Source organism: Sander lucioperca, chromosome 5, assembly GCF_008315115.2.
Source record: "Sander lucioperca isolate FBNREF2018 chromosome 5, SLUC_FBN_1.2, whole genome shotgun sequence".
NCBI classification, from domain to species: Eukaryota; Metazoa; Chordata; class Actinopteri; order Perciformes; family Percidae; genus Sander; species Sander lucioperca.
Window position 1 is genome coordinate 3,993,968 of NC_050177.1, and position 23,533 is coordinate 4,017,500.

Sequence of the window (23,533 nt, forward strand, 5' to 3'; positions counted from 1 at the left end):
ATATTATAATCCTAATCTAACCCTGTCACTGCATTTGCCACCATAATCATCTGAAATTAACATGATTATTCCAGAGGGAGAAATTGCCACTAAATATTCTACAGTGTTGCTGCTATAGTAGTGACTGTATGATTCACTTCTACTGTTCAGGTTTTTGGCTTTCTGTAAGACAGTCTCTGTGCAGTCAGTTACACAGGTTATGTTAGAAAAGTCTTCTTTAAACGCTCGGGGCAACATTGCTCTGATTGTTTCACGAGGCAACCACATAACAAGATCATTGGTGTGTTCAGACATTATGTCTGTCCAAATTCCAACAGTCTTGTTGACCTGACCTTGTGACGTTGCCATGACAAAGGTCTGTCTTAGCTTCATTAAGGCCATTAGGATTTGGTCCACAACAGGCATGGGTGAAGAAGTCAGGGCAAGTGGTTGTAGGCAGGATACCAGGGTGTGGAACTCAGTGAGGGGAATCCCTGTATACAAGAGGGAGTCTGCATCACTCTCCAAAATCAAATCTGCACCAGGACGAGGTCATTCTGGGGGTGATGGAGTCCTCATTCTGCACGTGATGGTAGGCCTTTTTGAATAGGTGTGGTCCTCCATCTCTGGGTCTGACCACTGGGTTTGGGCATCACAGGAGGGCTTTGATGTAGAGCACGGCTCCTCATCCCGATCCATCTCGTCAGGCTCATCTGCGGGGAACCATACAGTTCAATTATGTCAATCATAGCCTCCCTGATGTTCTCCTGCCACTGCTGGATCTCTTCTGTGGAGGTCTTTCAGAGCCCAACCACTAAGTAGGATGCAGGTTTTCCTCCGTCTGCTTTTGGTCCACCAAATGAAATGAGCACACATCCAGGGTTTTGGGTGGTCTCTTCAAGGCTACGTTTTTCAGCCACATTCTTCTGTATTCCTCATCTGTTGGCAGGCGATAGAAACTCTACCGTTTGTCACAACAACAATCCCTTTTCGTTGGGGGTGTGTGGTCAACACACTGTTGTTGAAGCCACAGATTAAGCTTAGTCTGGTTGTTAGTACAGCCACGAACAGCACAACAGGTACCAGAGCTCCACAATGACATTTATAACAATAATAATAACAACATATGTTTAAACACAAACCAGTTTCAGTTACATTATAGTTGAAATTACTTTAGAAAGAAACAGTGTTGACAGCTGGCTGGGACTAACGTTAACGTTACCAGGAAACGGCTACTTCTGCAATTGTGGTGGAAACTTTTCATGTTTGCAGCAGGTGTAGGTTTTGAAAAATAGGAAAATGAAACAAATAAAGACAGTCGAAGACTAAACCAAGTTAGGTTTTTGTATTTTATTATAAACTTGCAAGAATATAGGAGTAACACAATTTCACAAAAGGCACAGCAGCCCAGTGTGGAAAAATGTATTCAACGAATAAGAAAAAGCACACAGTATATATGCATCTTCAGTGAAATAGAAAGACATGCCCCCCTTTCTAAACATGACTCAACATTTCTTACAATCAAACATAGTCAGACATTCAGGAGCCACTTCACTTCTTCCCCTCTGTATCACTTTCTACCCCAAGGTTAGACATCCTGTTTATCTCAACTATGTGAGAAGTCTCAACTATCCAGGGAGAAATAACAGATAGTTTAGGGTGACCTTGTAGTCCCTATCTGTTCAGAGTACACATTACGTTCCCAGACTTTGTGGCTCTTACTTTAAACATGTGAGAATAACAAAAACTCACTTTCAGCACAAAGTAAAACAGAAATAAGACAAAAATATAAAGAATCATGCTTAAATATAATGTTGCCATTACACTATCTCACCAGAAGTTGCACCATAATCATTTCTACAGTAGCCCCCCCGAGAATAAAGTGGATAGTGTTGCTGTATTGGTGCATGTTAGATTCATTACATTATCAAATGATAGACAGGACCACTGAAGTAGTCAATGTTCATTTTACTTGAGAGCCCAACAAGGAGGCCTTCTCCACACTACAGAATAGTACAGACAATGACCTAACAAAAAGCTCTCTACAGCTGCTTTTTATAATAAATATAATAAATCATGATATACAGTAGATGTTGTTAATTGTTATCTTGTCAGAGTTGATGAGGTGCCCCCTATCTGGTCTGGGAGGGCATGTATGTCCTCAGGAACACACCGTGCTTAGACAAGGACAAGCCATGGCTCCATGTTATCTTGTTTAGAGTATTCAGTATAATATTATTCTATGCAAACAGTTTAATAATAACAAGAGAGAAAGTATGTAAATCATAATTTCCCTAACAGTGCAGTTCTTGAAAGAAGTGTTCAAAGCTTGGTTTGGAGTCGGCCCATTTCTTCTTGTGAATGTGGAATTTCCCCAATAACAAGATTAATTGAACTAAATAGACAACATCTTTGTCCATCTCATTACCTTCAAACCAAATAAAAATATCTTTATCCTTAGGTTGAATTGATTGCCCAGTGATATAAGATGTTGAACATCTACCCAAAATATTTTAGTATTCATACAGTGAAAGAACAGATGACAGATTGTTTCTTCTTCTAGTTCACAGAAAGTACAAGAATATTCAACATCAAGTTTAAATCTCTTTAATGTCCTTTTTGCTGGATATATTTATGTAAGATTTTAAGATAAACCTCTTTTACTTCGTTAGTAAAACAGAATTTGTCTCCAATTAACCAGATTTTTTGCCAGTTGATGTCTCCATAGATTGAAGCCTTAAATAATCTCCCTGAGGGCAGAGTTACTACCTTGGATATAATTCACCTGTCGCTAAGCACCATCCTGTCAACACTAACGTTGGGGACAGAGCCAGGCTAACATCATTCACAACCCATTACTACATCTCAACAGCCAATCATTTGATCTTACCCTGCTGTGCACTAACAATGCTGGCCTTGAATGTCGTTGCTGAATATCTCGATGTATGTCAGATGAGGTTTTTCCCTTTTACGCTGTGATCGGTGTATTCTCGCCTCCAGTTTAAGCTCGTCACCTCCTGAATGTATTTTAATGTGTTGAATATACCCCTCCGTAGCATAATTAAGTCCCTTTTGATTGCTTCTGGATGAAATTAAATCCTTTTTCACCCAAAACGTCTCCAAAGCCTGCTTTGATATTCTGTCAGCTGTCAATTTCCACATTTTTCAAATCATGTCTGGTTTGTTTGTCTGAGTTTCTCATGGCAACGGTGGGGGGCAGAGCTTAGCGACAGGTCAATTCCTGATGTGTTTACATGACCATTTATTCTTGGTAATGTCAACCCCCCCAAGGAATATACCACTACTAAACGGATTGATCTCTGACATTACTGATCCTCTTAGAAGTTGCAGCACACTCCTCAGCACAGCATCAACAACTGCTGCATATTCTCTTGGTGTGACTGCTAACAGGAATTTGGAGAGGAGTTCATTCTACTTTAGTAACTGCCCGTCAGCATTAAAAGTCCAATGTGTGGGAATTTCTCCCATCTAGTGTTGAGATCATATATCATCAACTCTCTCTCACCACGCAGTTCAGAGTAGGTATTACAGCTACGGTAGCCTTCACACTTCAACATAAAATCAACCAATGTGTCCCTGAGCAAGGCACTTAACCCCTAGTTGCTCCAGAGGCGTGTTACCTCTGACATATATAGCAATGGTAAGTCACTTTGTTCCTGAAATTAGGATTTTGAATACTTGTGGTCCTCCATGTTTCCTTTTTCAAACTGGCCGGAAAGACCTCAAACACATCACAGGAACTTGATGCTTTTATTGTGAAAAGAGACAGAACTCAAAACTAAACATGACACAAGTCAATGGCATTTCTACAATTTGATGATCACAGGTTCCATCTTTAAAGAAGTTTACAATGTTCACCAGGAATCTGTTCAATCATTCTGAATTATTTCATACAAAGTTCATTCATTAGTTCATAACAACAACCTGAAATATTTCTGTTAGTGTGATCCTGTACAGACTCAACTGATCAGCAGTGAGAAACAGGAGGAGACTCTCTGTCCTCCAGAGGACACAGAGACACTGAGGCACCAGGAGACCAGAACCTGAACCCAGGATAGAGAGGCTGAGTGAATGTGGTGTTGAAGGTGTGGAGGTGGATCAGTGAGTCAGAGGAGACTGAGTAGAAGGACAGAGAGCCAGCAGGACAGTCCACATACACTGCTACTCTACCAGAGACAGAGGAGGAGGAGGTGGATGTTCTTCTCTTATTGTGACGGACATAGTAACCACCATCAGCGCAGCTCAGACTCCAGGACTGATCATTACGTCCAAACACACAGTCATCACTGCCTCCTCTCCTCCTGATTCCTCTGTAACTCACTGATATATAAACATCTCCTCTCCTCTCAACCTCCCAGTAACAGCGACCAGTCAGACCATCTCTACACAGCAGCTGAAGACAGGAGTCAAATCTCTCTGGATGATCAGGATATGGCTGCTTCTTCTCCACTAATGTCACCTTCCTGTTGTTGTCAGACAGTTTGAGGTTTCTGTTCACTGTGTTTGTGTCGAGTGTGAGTTCACAGGAATCTGACGGAGAGAAGGAGACACAACACAGCTGCAGTTATTAACCAATCAGCACTTAGATGATGACATCAGAGGGTTGGATGAGTTTGATGTATGAAATTAAAAACACACTTACACTTCCTCAGACCTGGTGTCAACCATCTGACTCCAGCAGGCTCCACCCTGAAAGGAGGAGGGGGGGGGGCATTACATCACTCTCACACACACAGCTTCATCCTCATCACATGTAGGGCTGGAATTTCCTCATTTATATTCATATTTGGGCTGTCAACCAATTAAAATATGTAGTTCAGTTTAATTTCCTTTTCCATTAGAGAAGTTATCTCACAACAGCTAACTATGCTAACAAAACAGCTAACTCTGCTAACACAACAGCTAACTCTGCCAACAACAGCTAACTCTGCTAACACAACAGCTAACTCTGCTAACACAACAGCTAACTCTGCTAACAACAGCTAACTCTGCTGACACAACAGCTAATTGCTAACACAACAGGTAACTCTACTAACAGCAGCTAACTCTGCTAACACAACAGCTATCTCTGCTAACACAACAGCTATCTGCTAACACAACAGCTAACTCTACTAACAACAGCTAACTCTGCTAACAACAGCTAACTCTGCTAACACAACAGCTAACTCTGCTAACCACAGCTAACTCTGCTAACAACAGCTAAGGACAGAGAATATGATCAAGAAGGCTATGCTATGCTAAGCTAAGGACCAAAAGGCTCCAAACCAAAGGAAAAACCCACCAAAGGCTAGCACGTCTCCTTTCCACTCTAGAGAAGCTGTAGTAGAGTAGTAAGGTAAGCTTCCTTCATATCCACAGTAGTTACATTTCACATTTCTACCTCAAGAAAGTGGACCTTTCTTTGTAGAAAAACACCAACATTACATCACTCTCACACACACATATATTGTTTTTGCACCCCAGCGACTAGGAAAGAGTCGGTACTCTCCCAGCACAAGAGGAACTTTGTACAATAATTAGTCTAGACGTCAGTGTACATCTCTGATCGATCACGAGCCATGCAGCACCCGTAACTGGAATTTTAAACAGCTAGCTAACTAGTGTGCTAAAAGAGTAGATTAATGCTTCATCCATACACTCTTCTCACAGCGTAGAAAGCACATTGCTTTGTGCTAAGCTAGGCTAAACCTGTCCTGGACCTTTCTCTGTTGAGTTGAAACCGATTTTACCCCGGGAAAGAGGAAAAAAGGATGTTTCTTAAAACCACGGACAGTTCCTTTAACATAGAGCGATGTGTCCAAACTACATCAATTATTAACAAAATTGAGTTATCATTTTAGTTTCAGGTTCATAATTGTATTTTAAGGTTGTACCAGAATATGTTTACATGGTTTAATTTTCAAAAAACACCATATTTTTGTTGTACTGCACCGCTCTCTCTCACTGCTGCAGATCCTCTTTTCAGCTGGTCTCTGTTTTAGCTACAGAGTGAGACCTCTTTTTTTCTTCTTCTTGTGTACTATCTTTGATTGCACTCGCACATGCGCAGTAGCTCAGATGTAGATCATGTCAGCTAGCTAGCTCCATAGACAGTAAAAGAGGCTGTTTCTACAACTTTGGTCAGTTACAAGGCAGGATTAGCTGGGAGACTTCTAAATGAGGGTGCACATGTAAGTAGTTCTTTTGTAGATTATGGTGAACTTGTGTGTGTTGTAGCAGTGCTTTGCTATTGAGAACGAGGTAGCATGCTAGCGTTAGCATTAGTGTTAGCATGCATAACGCTACGAGCTAATGGTTGTGGTTAGCCAGCTCGTTTCGGCTTGTGACGTCACAAGCCGTGCCGATTTTGAACAGCTCACCCAGAGACTGAAGGCAGGACACATTCAGAAACCGTATCTCACTCAAAACAGCATGGATGGATTTATTTCAAAGTTTGTATGTGTGTGGAAGCACCAGAGACACAAAAGAACACCCCAAATCCCAGAAAAAGTGTTTTTTTCATAATATGGGCACTTTAAAACTTCTTACACAAATATCTCCTTTTTGTTCATCAGTGTTTGTACCTGAGAGTGTCCAGTCTCCAGAGAGGATCCTTCAGTCCTACTGACAGTAGCTTCACTCCTGAATCTCCTGGATGATTGTAGCTCAGGTCCAGCTCTCTCAGATGGGAGGGATTGGAGCTCAGAGCTGAGACCAGAGAAGAACAGCCTTCCTCTGAGATCAGACAGCCTGACAGACTGCAAACACACAGAACAACACACAGGAACCCTCTGTCAACATGTGGAGCCATGTTTTTTCTTTTTTTTTTTTCAGGTACATTTTGGTCCAGATTTAGAATACACATTTAAAATCATCTGTTGTATTTAATTATTTAACAACAAAAGTTAACAATGAAAACTCCTCATGGAAAGTAACTCTGAGTCTAGAAATTAATAAATATATAATTAATAACTACTGACGAAGATTATCGTATCAGCAGAAACAAAGCTACATGTCACCTGTTTTATCAACTAAAGTTAATCAGAGTTTAAATGGATATCAGTTGAATGGGTTAATGACTCCTGACCTGAGAGTCTCCAGTGTGCAGTGTGGACTCTTCAGTCCAACAGAGATCAGCTCCACTCCTGAATCCTGCAGGTTGTTGTTACTCAGGTCCAGCTCTCTCAGACTAGAGGATTGGGAGCTGAGAACTGAGGACAGAGCTTCACAGCTTCTCTCTGACAGGTTACAGCCACTCAGTCTGGAGAGATGACAGGAAACAAGACAGATAATATTTGTGTTTAAATGCTGAGTCTGGACTTTTGGTATATTTAATATATTAAACCCCTTTTGGGTTGAAATCCTTTCTTTTTTATTCTAAACAAGTTGTAGATAACTAATCAAGACTGAATCATGAATCAAAGTCACATGATATTAAAATATAAATGATTTCTGGATCTCAGCCACAGTTCATATTTCATTCTTTATAAAGTGATTCAAAATCAGAATGAAATACTTCACATTCACAGCATTCACATTTTTTGAATGTTTCCAAAGTATTTTTCAATACTGTGTTTCCAAAGATTATTGTACTTCATCTGACCTGAGAGTCTCCAGTCTGCAGTGTGGACTCTTCAGTCCATCAGAGATCAGCTTCCCACCTGAATCCTGCAGGTTGTTTTTACTCAGGTCCAGCTCTCTCAGACTAGAGGACTGGGAGCTGAGAACTGAGGACAGATCTTCACAGCTTGTCTCTGACAGGTTACAACCACTCAGTCTGGATAGACAACAGGAATGAAACAAGTTATTATATTTAACTCCTGAAGAAAGATATCAGAGTATTTAAAGATAAATAAATCATACTTAAAGAGCTTTTTTGGAGGGGTGGTAATTAAGAAGACAGATAACGATTGTGTTTAAACGTTAAGTCTGGACTTTTGGTGATAGAGAATATAAAATCCATTTTCTAAACAAGTTGGAAACATGATAACTTATTGTGACTGAATGAGGAGTAAAAAGACACCCAGTATTTATATTCACTTAAGATTTAAAAAAGAATTTTCTCAATCTCAGCCATAGTTCATACTTTGTGCATTACGACATGTTATAAATAAGAACACTATGCTTTGGAAACATTCAAAGATTTCCGAATAGTTACATTTTAAATCCTAACATGATATGGACGGTTTAAATTGAATAAAGCTTAAAGTTTAGAGAAAAATCACATAAGAAGACAAATAACGATTGTGTTTATATGTTGAGTCTGGACTTTTGGTGATACAGTATATGAAATCCCTTCTCAACATGTTTAAATATCTGCTGCTCCACTCTAAACAAGTTGGAAACATGATAATTGTGACTGAATTAAGCAATATTACACAAGAGGGTTTGATTTAACGTCATTATTGGCACGACAGTGATGCATCTAGGACCTAGGCGCTAGTGCCGAGGTTCATAAGCATGACTGAAGTGATAATCAAACCCTCTCGTGTAATAAAGTGATTATACAACAACAGTTACCAACTGAATAAAAGTTATAATAAAACTGTATTCATATTGTGGGGCAATCCACTCTCAAAATAAAGAAAAGCAACTGACAGCATTTGTAGTCTAGACTTGTAGTAACTTAACTCCAGTGCCGGGGTGCTAACGACGCTAACGGCAGTTTATGGAAGCATTGGGAAACAGACCATATCAGACCCAGGCGCCCGAGTCAGAACAACATCCATCCATAACGTTAGCTATGTCTCCGTTAGCGCTACCAGTGTTTGTGCCAAAAATCTCCTCCCTGCCGAATTTCTCCCCCCCTTCGCGTTTAGCTGTCTTTACAGTTTTAAAAAGTACAACCTTTTAAGTTTCAAAAATTTGATTAGATGTACAGATCTCTGTCTTATGTACAAAATTCTACATGGACTGGCTCCTCATGTATTGAGCCAGTTTGTCAAAATAGTACCAAACGCTTACAGATCTACAACAGCAAGAGGTGACTGCGTTGTCCCGTTGAGGAAAAGTGCTGTCAACATTACATGAAGACACTAAAACTTGCTGCTATCTTGTCTTTCCTGTCCTGCCTGTTTGTGCCACTTGTGCTATGCCTATGAGGTTGTCTGTTACATGAACTGTACGTTTGGCTTGTGTGTGTATGTGTGGGTTGATGTTGATAATGACCAACTGTTTTTGTTTATATGTTGATCTTGACATTTTTTATTTTTTACATTTATAGTCAATTTTACTTGTACTGTACTATTATAATCCTTTTATCTTTTTAGGTGTGACATTGTACAATCTGTCCAGGGACAGCAGATGTAAAATAACCGTTAATTAGCAGTGTATGCTATTCGTACCCTGGTGCAATTAGAAGTGCTATTCAATAGTACTAGCCATTCAGGGATGAGTCCCCTAATGAATATTCATGAGTCTTCCCCTACCACCCTGCAAAATAAATTCGAGTTCACGGGCCCTGACTTGCGCAATGGCATGCAAATTATCCAATCCAAAATGGAAAAAAACAAGATTGCCTCACCGGGGAATCAAATTCCAAACTCCCAGACCAAAGCTCCGTGCTCTAACCACTCACCTAGCAGTTCTTAAATAGGTACCAACTAACAAACTAACGGTTGTATGCTTTCACTGAAGACAGAAAGCGCAACTGTAGTATCCATTTTCCGCTAAAAATTCAATTGTTATAAACTTTAGATAACAAAACTTTCCTAATATGCCAGTTTCTGCTGTCTACGTCACGTTTCTGCTGTCTACGTCACAGGGTGTGAATAGCTCAGCTGTGTGGCCGAGGCTATTCGTACCGGTTAAGCACCAAAATGACTATTTAAGGTTACAGCAAAGTGAAGGGGGAGACAACTCCGGGCAGCTGGGAAATCTTCTGCTGCTGCACAACAACAGCCATCTAACGTCCTCGCCATCCTGGAGATTCCCCCAGCAATCCCCACCCACACGTTACAACTAACCCCGTCCGCCCTGGTGTTGAAAACATCCAAAAGGTGACATTGACATGTGAAATATATTGTGCTAGTGTGATTTTAGCTGCTGGCTAATGTTAGCTTGCTGGCTCACTAGCTAACTGGTCAGCTAACAATACAAATCAAATCAAGAAAAAGGTAATTACGTTGGGGAAACTGCAGCTATTTTATTAGAATGACATGAATAAACATTACTAAACGTAACATGAATAACCCTGAATGGGTAAACTCGTCCGTGAACAGATACATTCTAATCAGGGATGGTGTTTAACAATAAAAACTACAAATCCCATAATTCCACGCAACTTCCCAAAGTCATCAAAAGTTTACCATCCACTGTTTTGACTGAGAGACCCCTAACGGCAGAAAGTTCCATATTGTATGTTTAATGATGAATAAATCACACTAACAGAGCTTTGTTGGAGGGGTGGTAATGAAGAAGACAGATAACATTTGTGTTTAAATGTTAAGTCTGGACTTTTGGTGTTAGAGACTATAAAATCCCTTTAAACATTTAAATTCTGGCTATATTATTCTAAACACGTTGAAAACATGATAACTAATTGTGACTGAATGAGGAGTAAAAAGATATCAGATATCCACATTCACATAAGATTTAAAAAAAAACAAATGAGGTTCTCAATCTCAGCCAAAGTTCATACTTCGTGCTTTACGACATATTATAAATAAGAAATAAAACATTCAAAGAAGACAAATAACGATTGTGTTTATATGCTGAGTCTGGACTTTTGGTGATACAGTATATGAAATCCCTTCTCAGCAAGTTCGGAAAAATGAGAATTAATCGTGACTGAATTAAGCAATATTAGACGAGAGTTTGCTTTAACGTCATTATTGGCACGACAGTGATGCAGCTAGGACCGAGGCGCTGGTGCCGAGGATCGTAAGCATGACTGAAGTTTCTTCATGGGCAAGTCAACCATCAGGCTGCTTAAGGAATTGGGAGTGCGAGGCCAAACCCTACGCCAAACCATCAAAGCCCTCTTTGTTAAAAACATTAGCCAAAATATTTATAAAGAATCACATTCAAATAGTAATTTCAGCATTAAAATAGAATTGATAGTTTTACTATTCAAATTATATTTGACTTTCAGAATTTGTTCCAACAGCCCTAGTGAGTTATACACTGTATGTGAGCACAATACATGAACTGACCTCAGAGTCTCCAGTCTACAGTTTGGACTCTGCAGTCCAGCCCACAGACACCCCATTTCAGAATCCTTCAGGTCGTTGCAACTCAGGTCCAGCTCTCTCAGATGGGAGGGGTTGAATTTCAGAGCTGAGGCCACGACTTCACAGTCAGTCTCAGAGAGTGCACAGTTAATAATCCTGTGATGACAGATAATAAAGAACATTTAAAGAATAATAAAATCTGAAACTTTTATCCTTAAAAAACAAATCACATTTGATTATGCCATACAGACAGAGATCCATTCTGGATTTTTTTTTAAATTAAAATATTAAGACTGCAGACTTGCATTTATAGTATAACTACAACTCACTCCTTCTCTGAGCTTGAGGAAGATAAAATCCCACCACTGAGGTGAACCTGCTGAGCTCTCCTTCACTGGCTGCATGAACCTGGAGGTCGTCCCAGCAGCTGACTGTGTGACCAGCTGATGTCTCAGTAAATCAGGAGACACACATTCAATAAAAAACACAGCGCTAATGTCTGCTGCTATTATCTCTGTCCATCTTGCCTTTAGTGTTACTGAAATGTAAGAGAAATGCGTTGTCTGATAGTTTGAATTTTAGGGTGACCAGAAATGGGACAATCTTTAAAAAGCTTGTCCCATATCAAAAGATGCTCATTGTTGGAAACTAAACAATGTAAAGTTGCAGCTTTTATTTAATCCTACCAGCCCTAAGGTCATTTTTACAGTTCATTGTCCGTCTGTTTTTTTTTCTAAAAAAGCTTGTAAAACATCAACCCTGTTATCTACAGTCAATTTATGAACATCATTTTTTTCAGGAAAAACTGGGCTATTAGAATATTTGTACTGCAGTGAGGTCACTTGAATGTAAAAAAAGGTTGTATGACCTTAAAGACAAATAAATAAATAAAACGAACATGAATCTCACAGATATATATTGATATCACAGACAGATCAATAAAAGCTAAGCCAATCTCCTGTATAAATCAGTTCCCATATATATTAGGAGTCACACTGTGAAGAAATAAACATTATAACTTATACAGTTGACTAAATATATAATTTTCTTCAAAAAAAGTCCAGACGCTTTTGCCCTCATGACATTGACTTATGCCAATAATCAAATAATAATGTCATATTTATTGAAATCACACACACAGCAATTTTCTAAAACAGTTCTCCTATATATTTGGAGTCATGCAGTGCAAAAATAAACATAATGAACATTATAACTCATGTAAAAGGACAAACTATTTACATTTCTTCAAAAAAGGCCCAAATTTATGACAAATCTCAAAACAATCTTCTCTGTAGAATGGTAATTAGACTGGAGTGACCTATCTTTCACTCTATAGCCTTTGTTCTCGCTCGGATTCGCTGGAGTGATGCATCTTTCCACTCGATATACTCTTTGTATGACGGACCTGTCTTCCCATTGGTTGAAAGACGTCAACACAATCTCGCAAAGCATCATGGGATATTCAAAATGGCAGCTAGCATCGAGCTAGCGGCAAAAATGACGGAAAATTGATAAATTATGGACATCAACTGGATAAATCTTGGATATAAGCATTTGGATTTATTGGTGAACAACTCTGAAAAGAGGCACAACTTCCAGGCTGGATAGAAAACCTTCTGTAGAGGCTACAAAGACACAAGCTAACTCGTTAGCTTTTAGCAGCAAAAATCGGTAAGTTTCTACATTAAACCGTTATGAAATTATCTAAATATTAATCAGAGGTGCCGTTGTTCATCGGGTTCTAAGGGTTAACAAGGATGGTGATGTTTTTTTGGCCTCCCCCCACATCCTCTCTCTCATCAAACAATGATTATAGATATTAGGGCTGGGTATCGCCTCTAATTTCCTGATAGATTTGATTCCGATTCACAATTTCAATGTTTATTTAGTTGTAAAACTAATTTAACTTGGATATGAAAGAGATTATACAATTGTACAAGGTTCCCTCTAACCTGCTGCATAGAGACAGAGCGCATCGCGTCATACTCTGAAAGCCACGCCCACCGGAGGGAAACTCTCTGCTTCTATCTGTAAGTTAAGCTAACACACATAACATTGGACATATCGTTAGGTTGGTGTGATGATGCTGTGCAATCCTAAAGTCTTCCTCTCTGCTGATTCATCACGTCTGTATCCACTTTTTTCTTTATAAAAGCTCAGTTTTTCACGTGAGCGGCTTTTGAAAACTTAACTTCTGGGTTATTTAGCCTTTTGGTAGTGAATATCACCACAGAGCAGCTTTTAGACATGTTTCTGTTGTTTTTCTAGCAGATGGAACAAAGAGGAGGAAACCTTCACACAATACAAGTCAACAGAGCAGAGCGATGTTTTCCCCCCCGATGGAACTTGCCTCGATTATTAAAGTCTCAATGTTTACATCAAGAATTTACCCCAAAGCAGTTACATTAAAGGGTAACTACCGTTTTTTTTCAACATTGGTCCGGTATTGAGCGAGATCGCAATGACGGCACTGCGCGAATCAACCTATAATGTAATCTAATGGGGCAATTTTGAACCTTACTTTCTGTCCAAGAAAAGTGATTCCACGTTGTCAAAATCATTTAAATATTGAGCCATTGCACTGAAAATCTTTTAGATAACAGGAGCCTATGATTTCTGTATCCTACTCCGTAACAATAGACTACCTGAACACCTTTTTCTCATCTCGTGTTTCACTCTCCACACCGCTGTCTTCAGACAAGAAGTCAAGTCCTGAGATCTATAATGTTGTCAGACACTTTTAGCAACAATCTGAGCCTGTCAGTAGCAAAAAAGAATCACGGTTATTGGACAAAAAGCAAGGCTTCATAATTGCCCCATTAGGTTACATTGTAGCTCGGTTCACACCGGCTCGTCATTGTGATCTACCTCAATACTGGACCAAATTCAAAGATTTTTGGTCACATCAGTCTATTAGACACAAATGCATGGGCAAATGGGGGCAAGGTTGAAAAAATCTGTAGTTACCCTTTAATGTACTTTTTATTCAGTTTCAATTAAATTTTATTTATAATATCAAATCATAACAGGAGTTATCTCAAGACACTTTACAGATAGAGTAGGTCTAGACCACACTCTATAATTTACAAAGACCCAACAATTCCAGTAATTCCCCCAAGAGCAAGTATTCAGTGTGACAGTGGCGAGGAAACATTACCTTTTTTGTAATGTAACTTTGGAGCGTTATCTAAACTTTCCGACAGCTAGCATGACATAGTTGATACCAATGGATTCCTTAGGTCTTCTAATTTCCTATATTATATAGACAGAAAGCCATTCTGGATTTTATCTATCCATATTGGATCATTAAAATGAAAATCAATTTAAATCAGAAAAATCTATTATTTAAACCAGCCCTGATAGATATTGTATAACGTGAAAATGAACTTCCTTAAAATGAAATAGTTCAGAATCTGCTCATAAAAATATGATAAAAATAACTAACTGAAAGTTATTATAGAAAAGGTTAAACTTCATGTGATGTTAGTTCAGCAGATCACAAATAATAAATGTCTGTTTGTATATAAAATAGACATGTTATAGAAACACACTGCTGACTCTGTATACACTGTAAAAAGGCTGTCTGTTGTGATTAAATGATGACAGAAGATACTTTAGCTACAAACACAAAGATCATCATCGTCTCATTCTCACAGCGTTTGAGACGACAAAGATATTTGCAGAGTAACATGTAGAATTATTTACAATAAGCAGGTTTATCTTTTATAGTGTGTAAGTTTTATATTGTTCATGTGTGTGTAAAGTCTGTATGTTTACTCTAATACTGATGGTCTCAGCTTCACATTGATTTAAAATGAGAATCACATCTGGACTTACCGAGCCTTTTTGCAGTTCCTCACAGCTGGAATCAGTCTCCGTCGTCCCTCCTCTGTTGTGTTGTACTTCATCAGGTCCAACTCATCCAGAACCTCCTCTGACATCTGCAGCATGTAGGCCAGAGCTGAGCAGTGGATCTTAGAGAGGAACTCTGATCTGGTCTCTGACTTCAGGAACTCTTGGATCTCCTGATGGACTGAGTGGTCGTTCATCTCCGTCAGACAGTGGAAGATGTTGATGCTTCTGTCAGGAGAGATATCATCACTGTTCATCTTCTTCAGGTTGTCGATGGCTCTCTGGATGATTTGTGGACTGTTGTCTGTCTGACCCAGCAGGCCTCCTAAGAGTCTCTGGTTCGACTCCAGAGAGAGGCCATGAAGGAAGCGGACAAACAGGTCCAGGTGGCCATTTTCACTTTCAAGGGATTTCTCCATGGCTCTCTTCAGGAAGACATCCAGGGATGAGTAATGATCATTGTACCAATCATCATCATCATCATCATCTCTATTTCCCAGGAAGTCCTCCAGTACCTGTGTGTTCCTGTTGGTGTAACAGTGGAACAGGTAGACTGCAGCCAGAAATTCCTGAACGCTCAGATGAACGAAGCAGTAGACTGTTTTCTGGAAGATCACACTCTCTCTTTTGAAGATCTCTGAACAAACTCCTGAGTACAGCGAGGCCTCTGTGACATCCAGACCACAGCGCTCCAGGTCTTCTTGGTAGAACATGATGTTTCCTTTCTCCAGCTGTTCAAACGCCAGCCTCCCCAGCTTCAGAAGAACTTCCCCGTCAGCCTCCGTCAGCTCCTGTGGACTCGTCTCATGTCCCTCAGCATACTTGAGCTTCTTCCTCTTTGTCTGAACCAGCAGGAAGTGTGAGTACATGTCAGTCAGGGTCTTGGGCAGCTCTCCTCTCTGGTCTGTAGTCAACATGTGGTCCAGAACTGTAGCAGTGATCCAGCAGAAGACTGGGATCAGACACATGATGTGGAGGCTCCTGGAGGTCTTGATGTGGGAGATGATTCTGCTGGACAGCTCTTCATCACTGACTCTCCTCCTGAAGTACTCCTCCTTCTGGGAGTCAGCAAAGCCTTGTACTTCTGTTACCCTGTCAACACACGCAGGAGGGATCTGATTGGCTGCTGCAGGTCGGGAAGTTATCCAGACGAGAGCCGAGGGAAGCAGCTTCCCCTGGATGAGGTTTGTCAACAGCCCATTGACTGATGACTTCTGTGTGACATCAGAAACAGCCTCCTTGTTGTTGAAATCCAGTGAAAGTCTGCTTTCATCCAGGCCGTCAAAGATGAAGAGAACTTTAGAGCCAGCGAGCTGCTCTGCTGGGACCTCCTGTAATGTTGGATGGAAAACACGGAGCAGCTCCAGAAGACTGTACTGCTCATCTTTGATCAAGTTCAGCTCCCTGAAGGAAAGAGGAATCACCAGACTGATATCTTGGTTCTCCAAACCCTCGGCCCAGTCCAGACAGAACTTCTGCACTGAGAAGGTTTTTCCAACGCCAGCGACGCCGCTCGTCAGAACAACTCTGATGTGTTTCTGTTGGCCAGGTAAGGCTTTAAAGATGTCACAGCACTTGATTGGAGAGTCATGGAGGGTCTTCTTCTTGGAAGCTGTCTCAAGCTGCCTCACCTCATGTTGGGTATTAACCTCTTCACTCTGTCCCTCTATGATGTAGAGGACAGTGTAGATCCTGTTGAGGAGTGTTCTACTTCCTGTTACAGCTCCTTCAGTCACACGTTCAAATGTCCCCTTCAGCCTGATCTTATGTTTCTGACGACCAACATTCACTAAAAAAAGGACAAAGGTGAGAGACAGAACAAGAAAGAGAAAAGTTGACAATCCGATGATTATTTTTATTACCAATATGAAAACAATCCAGTTAAATTTCAGATGGACATAAACTGTAACAATATTTATGTTAAATGTCTTCACTAGTGCAGCATAATATATAAGGAAAATACGTGTTATGTTATAACTTTGTTGAATATTGATATATATATGATACATAATCACACAAACATGAAGTGTTCTCAGTTCTGCTGCTTTCAGTATTCTGCTAAAATACAACACAACAACGCTTGTTGTGTTAAAAACAAATGAAAGGAAATGATTTCCAACTTTCTTTTATTGAACAAATTGAAATGAATATAAAAGACAAAAAAAGAATGGTGTGAATAGTGAAGCAAGAAAATCTTTTTTTTATACAGGAATTATTTTATGGAATAGTCTTCCACTTCAGATCAAAATGGCAGCAACAAAAAGGGATTTTAGATATAAAGTTAGGGTCTACTTATGGAATAAAATAGATAATTAGGGGAAAATAAAATCTAGACTGGGGACAGGGTAATTTATTGCTTTGTAGTTCATTGTGTTTTTATCTGGTATTTTGATGTGTAGTTTGTTATTTTTATTATTGTTTTAACCTCAGAAGGACTGAATGTGTTGCATGTGTTGTATGTCCTGTTCTCTTACATCAGGGACCATGTTGGAAAAAAGTGTTTTTCGCTTTTACATGTTATCCCATGGATACCCCCTCCACCCCCCTTGTTGTCTTTCTATATCCATAAATAAAACCAAACCAAACCAGCCCTAGTCTGTGCTGTCTGACTCAACACATGTCTCAGTATTACAACAACCAGTGGTGTGTTCAGACACGAAGACATCAGCAGACAGTTGGACAGACTTACTTTGTTCAGAGCTGCTCTGATTGGCTGTCTTCAGTCCAGCTCTGGTTCTGGATCTGGACGGGTGCTCCTCCTCGGAAACATCACTCCTCTTCCTCTTTCTGTGAAAACATTTCTTTATCACTAAAATGAAAGAGGCAGTTTTTTTATTTTGAGAAAATAAATATCACATTTGACGCACATTTTCAGATTTTAAAGAGTTAAAAAAACTCTTTACAGTAACTTCAACATTTGGCTTTAAAAGCCAGAAAAGATCCATCTGAGTTAGAAACAGTATCTGAACTAATAGTTCTGCATCATGAATATTAATCTTTTAGCAGAACATTTAGTCTTCATCTTCATCAGGTCAGCTGACAGTAAAACAGTCTCTTACTTTGTGTCTGAGGGTCCAGGTTCATTACTGAAGAATGGAGGAGGTGTTATGGACCGGTCACTCTTCATAGACAGACAGCCAGATACTACAGACTCTGCTCTCTGTCTGTTGTCCTGAAATCTGCAAACACCAACATGTTTTTATTCATTTCGCTTCAATCTTTTATAAATGTTTTTAGCCCTTTATGAAGCTCTAAACACACAAACTGCTGCTACTGTCAATAATTAGGAGGATTTAAAGTGTGTATTAGTCCTCTTGGATTAGATTAGAGAGTTTTTCTGGGTGATTGACAGCTGTCACAGATACAAAGAGGAAGATGGAACAAATGTGTGAATGTGTAACAACAAAAACGTGGCATTGGCAACTGAGTCATGAAATGAGTTAGTATCAGTGGTCTTACTTTGTGTCTGAGGGTCCAGGTTCATTACTGAAGCCTGGAGGATAATCTTTGGACTGATCACTCTTCATAGACAGAAAGCCAGATACTACAGACTCTGCTCCGTCCTCCTCTTCCTCCAAACCACTCATCTTCTGATCTGAAGTCAGTCTGAGAGGTCAAACAGGAACACTGACTGTGAGCTCACAACATTTAAAAGATAAAGTTTGTTCAGGAGTCAAAAACTGGAAGCAACGATCAGGAAGTAACACACACACAGAGTATACAGTAGGATATAAAACCAGCCAGCACTCAGTCAGTTGTCATGGAGGGAATCATGAAATTGAGAATTTAAAAAGCTATAAGACAGATTCCATAAGGCCCTACATGAAGTCAGTGCTGAAAGCTAACAGTAAAATAATAAACGTTGGATTAACACTCACCCTGCCTCAGCCTTCAGTGTCCTCCTCCTGCTCTGTTCTCTCGACTCAAAATGGAGTCTCAACTGACTGAACTCTTTCACTTTCTGGGTTTTCTCCCTTTGCTGTAACCACTGACTCCAGATGGATTGCTTCATTTGCTCGGCATATCCATCTGGTAACTTTCAGTTGGAGAACTTTTGGGAAGGGGTGAAAATCCTGGTTAGCTGATTGGATAAACCATCTGTCTATCACCACCTATGTTGATGATAAACAGATGGCCAAATCAACCAATCAGATCAACGATATATCAATCTCTTGCCGAAACCAGTTGGGAGAACACACACACACACACACACACACACACACACACACACACACACACACACACACACACACGGTCATATACTGTCACACACACACACACACCACACACACACACACACAGTCATATACTGTCACACACACACACACACACACACACACACACACACACACACACACACACACACACACACACACACACACACACACACACACACACACACACACACACACACACACACAGAGGCGGGGGAGAGAGAGATACCAGTTTCTCTTCTGGAGACTTGTTTAAATTATGACTAATATTCTATATACATTAGATTTAGTATTTAGTTCATACTTTTTTTGGTGTATTAGTTTTCTAATTTCAACGCTATAAAGACCGTTGCCGTGGTTGCGTCCCTCCCTTACCCCTCCTATAGTCCCTATGGACACTTGGCCAGTGTGAATGCTAATGTAAAAAACAGTTTTGGGGGAGAGTAGTTAGTAGATCTGTTTAGAAGTGGACTGTTCCTATAACTACGTTCCTGGAACTACTTGGTCAGAAAGAGGCTGTTGGAAAGACTCCAGGACTAATGTCATCTTTCTGTCCTCTAATGGAGACAAGACTCCAGGACTAATGTCATCTTTCTGTCCTCTAATGGAGACAAGACTCCATTATGACAACCAGTCTCACCTTTCTGTCCTGTGCATCCTCCTCCACACATCACTACAACAGTAACAGAGGCATTTAGGTCACTACATTTTATTCTGAAAGGTCCCAGAGGAAACAGGAGAGTCCTGTTGTGTCTGACTTTACGCTGGTGGAGACGACGGTGTGTTTTCTGACAGCAGGAGAAAGGCTCGGACCCCCCCCATCTTCAAACTCAGCCTTCATTTAGATCTCAACTACACAGCTGTAAAGTTTTCTGACTGCAGCCTCACGGTTGGGACAGACAGACGTAGAAACACCTGGCAAAGGATTTAAAACCTCCTCTGTAGTAGTTCATGTTACAACATGGAGATTTATCTTCAACACAAGAGTCCTGAACACTTTCTCAGGAAATAAGAAGAGAAGTAGAAACATTATATTTAACATTACAGAGCCAGAAACTAACCCTGAAGAGACCAAAGACTAATGTGGTGTTAAAGAACCAAACAGATACTTACAGTTTCTTCAAACAGTCCAAAGAGTTGATGAAGAAGAGGTGATGAAGAAGAGTTGATGAAGAAGAACTCAGGTGAGTTGTTTCCTGATGAGTCACAGCTCCACCTGTCAGGAAGCAGATTTTCACAAAAAGAGCTTAAGAGAGTTTCTTCTCTCTGTGTAACTGTGGTTGTTGTTGTCAGTGTGTGTTTGTTCTTCCTTTGTCCCGTGAATGCAACACGAGGAACTTTAAACACGTCGAGTTCCAACATGTTTAAAATGTGATGAACAAACTTTATCGTTAAACAGACTCAGTGACTAACTAACTAATACTAACTATTAATACTACACGGTGAAGTAATACTCTGTCCAACGTCCTGCTCTGCTACTAAATGTACTTGATGTAGAAGTAGCAGTGAGAGAGCTGAATCTCTGGAACATTACATCATGTTTTACTGCTGATTCAGACTTTGTGTGTAAACTGTGAATGTGCAGAGTAACACGCTGTCAGATAAATGGAGGACAATAACAAGTACAAGCTTTCCTTCTGAGATTAAAGCAAGTATTGAGACATGTTACTGCAGTAAAAGTACTAATAGCACAAAGTGAAGTTCCAGCAGCTGGCTGAGCAGATAACTAACGTGGAGAGAAAACAGACAGACTCTCTGCTCCCTGAACTCATATGAAAATGAAAAAGTGAAAGACTTACGTACTGGACTGCTCTGATTGGAGGGTTTCTCACGCTGCAGCTGGACCTGGAAGACCTCTGGGACACCCAGACATCTTATCTGACAGCAACACAACCAACCTCTTACAGCTTCATCAGGAGGAGGAGGAGGAGGAGGAGGAGGAGGAGGAGGAAGAGGAGGAGGAGGACGAGGACGAGGAGGAGGAGGAGGACGAGGAGGAGGAGAAACACTGTGCCAACAGAGATCAGAGGAGCAGTAACTCTTTATAACAACCAGCAGTGATAAACAGGAAATTAAACTTCAGTTAAAAGTTATTTTAACTGTTAACAAACAACAACATGATGAATCATAATGTTACTGATTATTGGTAATGTTGTCATCTGTTATTTTAGAGAGAAATACCAAAATAAAGAACAATCCAACTAACCCAAAGTCCCCAGTTAGTCTTCATCTCTGAGCTGGTGATGACGTCATGGCGCCATCTGGTGACATCAGCAGGAACTACAAGCAGAGCTCCACCAATCATATTCACACATTAAAACATGTTTACAGATTTTATTAGTTTCATTTCTATGTTCTTATCTCACACACTCACCACACTTTATATTACATTTCATGTATTTATTTGGCAATACTTTTATTTTATAGTTTTTGTATAAAGACAGTAAATCTGAATGATATTAAACATTAAGACACACACACACACACACACACACACACACACACACACACACACACACACACACACACACACACACACACACACACACACACACACACAGACACACATAGACAGACACACGCAGACACACACAGACACACACACACACACACACACACTCACACACAGACACACACACCACCACAGACAGACACACACACACACACACACACACAGACACACAACCACCACAGACACACACACACACACACACACACATAGACAGACACACACAAACACACAGACACTAACAGACACAGACAGACACACGCAGACACACACAGACACACAGACACACACACACACACACACACACCACCACAGACAGACACACACACACACACACACACACACACAGACACACACACCACCACAGACACACACACACACACACACACACACACACAAACACACAGACACTAACAGACACAGACAGACACAAACACAGACACACATAGACAGACACACACACACACACACACACACACACACACACACACATACTGTAACTGACTACATAAGTAAGCTAAAATCAGACCAAAAACTTAGAGTGCATTTGACTGCTGAGGGAACTCACTACTGGACAGCTAGATATTAAGTTAAGGACTTACTTTATTTGGGATTTGGGTTTTGCTGCTTCTTCTACTTTTCTACTGCTGCTGTGTGTTTTTGCTGGATTGGCTGTGTTCTTAGGCAAAATGTAGTGGTTTTTCTTAAAGTGACTGAAACTAGTTTAGTGTGAAGTTGGGGAGTGGAGGTTAATGACTATCAGGTGCTTTGGCTGATTAGCCAGGGTGTGGCCTCCCCACCTGGAGCCAACACCAATCACCTCCTTGTATTTAATATTGGCATTAGCGTGAAGCAGCAGCATCATCGGACGAAGACTAAGAGGACAAAGACAAAGGAGTCTACGCAGGAGTCTTCGCGGGAGGCTAAGTGGGAAGTTAAGTGGGCTTGATATCTCATATCTCACTTACACTGCTCGGGGTCTTTATCCGGAAATGTGCTGCTTCTCCATTCCTGTCCGTGTTTCCTCTCGGAGATACTACAAACCACGCATTAGCTCACAACATTTCCGCAACCTGTTAGAATATATTTTGTGAGAATAGAGAAAGAGGTTTTTAGAGTTCATGAAGCTGACCTTGTTGTCTCCACTTCTCTGGGTTATGAGAGGCCATTTGGTTTTAAAGTGATAAGACATTATAAAGCCAGTGTGAGATATTGCCTGAGAGGTCTTCTCTGATCGGAGGGGACGGAGACAACAATGGTGCAGTGTTTTGCAAGCGTGACATTTGTGACACAGGGTATGGAAATGACCTTGGCTCTCAGAACTCCTTAAGTTGGCAGAAGATTAAGAACACACAGGTATTCAAATCCAACAATAGCAGCTTGTCTCTTTTGACCTGAGAATGGGAGAAGCTGAGGTAACATTTTCATACAGTGTGTTACATATCGTTAGGAGCCGGCTGGAGCCAGAAGATCTGGACTGTATCCAAACTGATGACAGCACCACCAGGGATGGGACAGAAATGGATAAATAGATAGTATCTTAACTTAGCCGCATCTCATGTTGGGGAAATCTCTGTCTGTTTGGGAGAGGTAGACTCATCTTTTGACCCGTATGCATAAGCTCTTGTATTTTGCAATATCATTCTTCACTAAAGCTTGTTATAACTTTAACTGAACGAATCCTGAGTTTTATTTCTCTTATCTACCAGTAAACGAACACTATTCAGGGTGTAGTGACCATCGAATTGGAGTCAGATTAAGTCTGGCCTTTTTAGTGCCAGAACGGTCATCGGTCACATTTTAGAATA

General features: G+C 40.3%; 1 protein-coding gene and 2 pseudogenes across 1 annotated transcript; all 3 read right to left on the bottom strand.

The window, feature by feature from the left end:
• The window catches only part of LOC116058425, a 91,856-nt pseudogene that overhangs the window by 39,219 nt on the left and 29,104 nt on the right, over positions 1-23,533 (bottom strand).
• The window catches only part of LOC118492936, a 47,587-nt pseudogene continuing 27,785 nt past the window's right edge, over positions 3,732-23,533 (bottom strand).
• On the bottom strand, positions 10,988-19,014 carry LOC118495098 (protein NLRC3-like). The gene is made up of 6 exons (XM_036001504.1): positions 18,881-19,014; positions 18,462-18,608; positions 18,062-18,181; positions 17,692-17,789; positions 14,988-16,791; positions 10,988-11,306 (listed from the first exon to the last, which is right to left on the bottom strand). Exons 1-6 carry the CDS (start codon positions 19,012-19,014, stop codon positions 10,988-10,990), a joined length of 2,622 nt encoding a protein of 873 aa, XP_035857397.1.

Bases quoted from the DNA above. Each gene is read 5' to 3' on its own strand.
- LOC118495098 (XM_036001504.1), bottom strand. From the start codon at position 19,014: ATGAAGCAATCCATCTGGAGTCAGTGGTTACAGCAAAGGGAGAAAACC. The intron at 17,790-18,061 runs GTAAGAGACTGT...ATGTTTTCACAG, and splicing joins CCTGGACCCTCAGACACAAA to AAAGAGGAAGAGGAGTGATG. The intron at 16,792-17,691 runs GTAAGTCTGTCC...TCCTTTTTTTAG, and splicing joins TCAGAGCAGCTCTGAACAAA to TGAATGTTGGTCGTCAGAAA.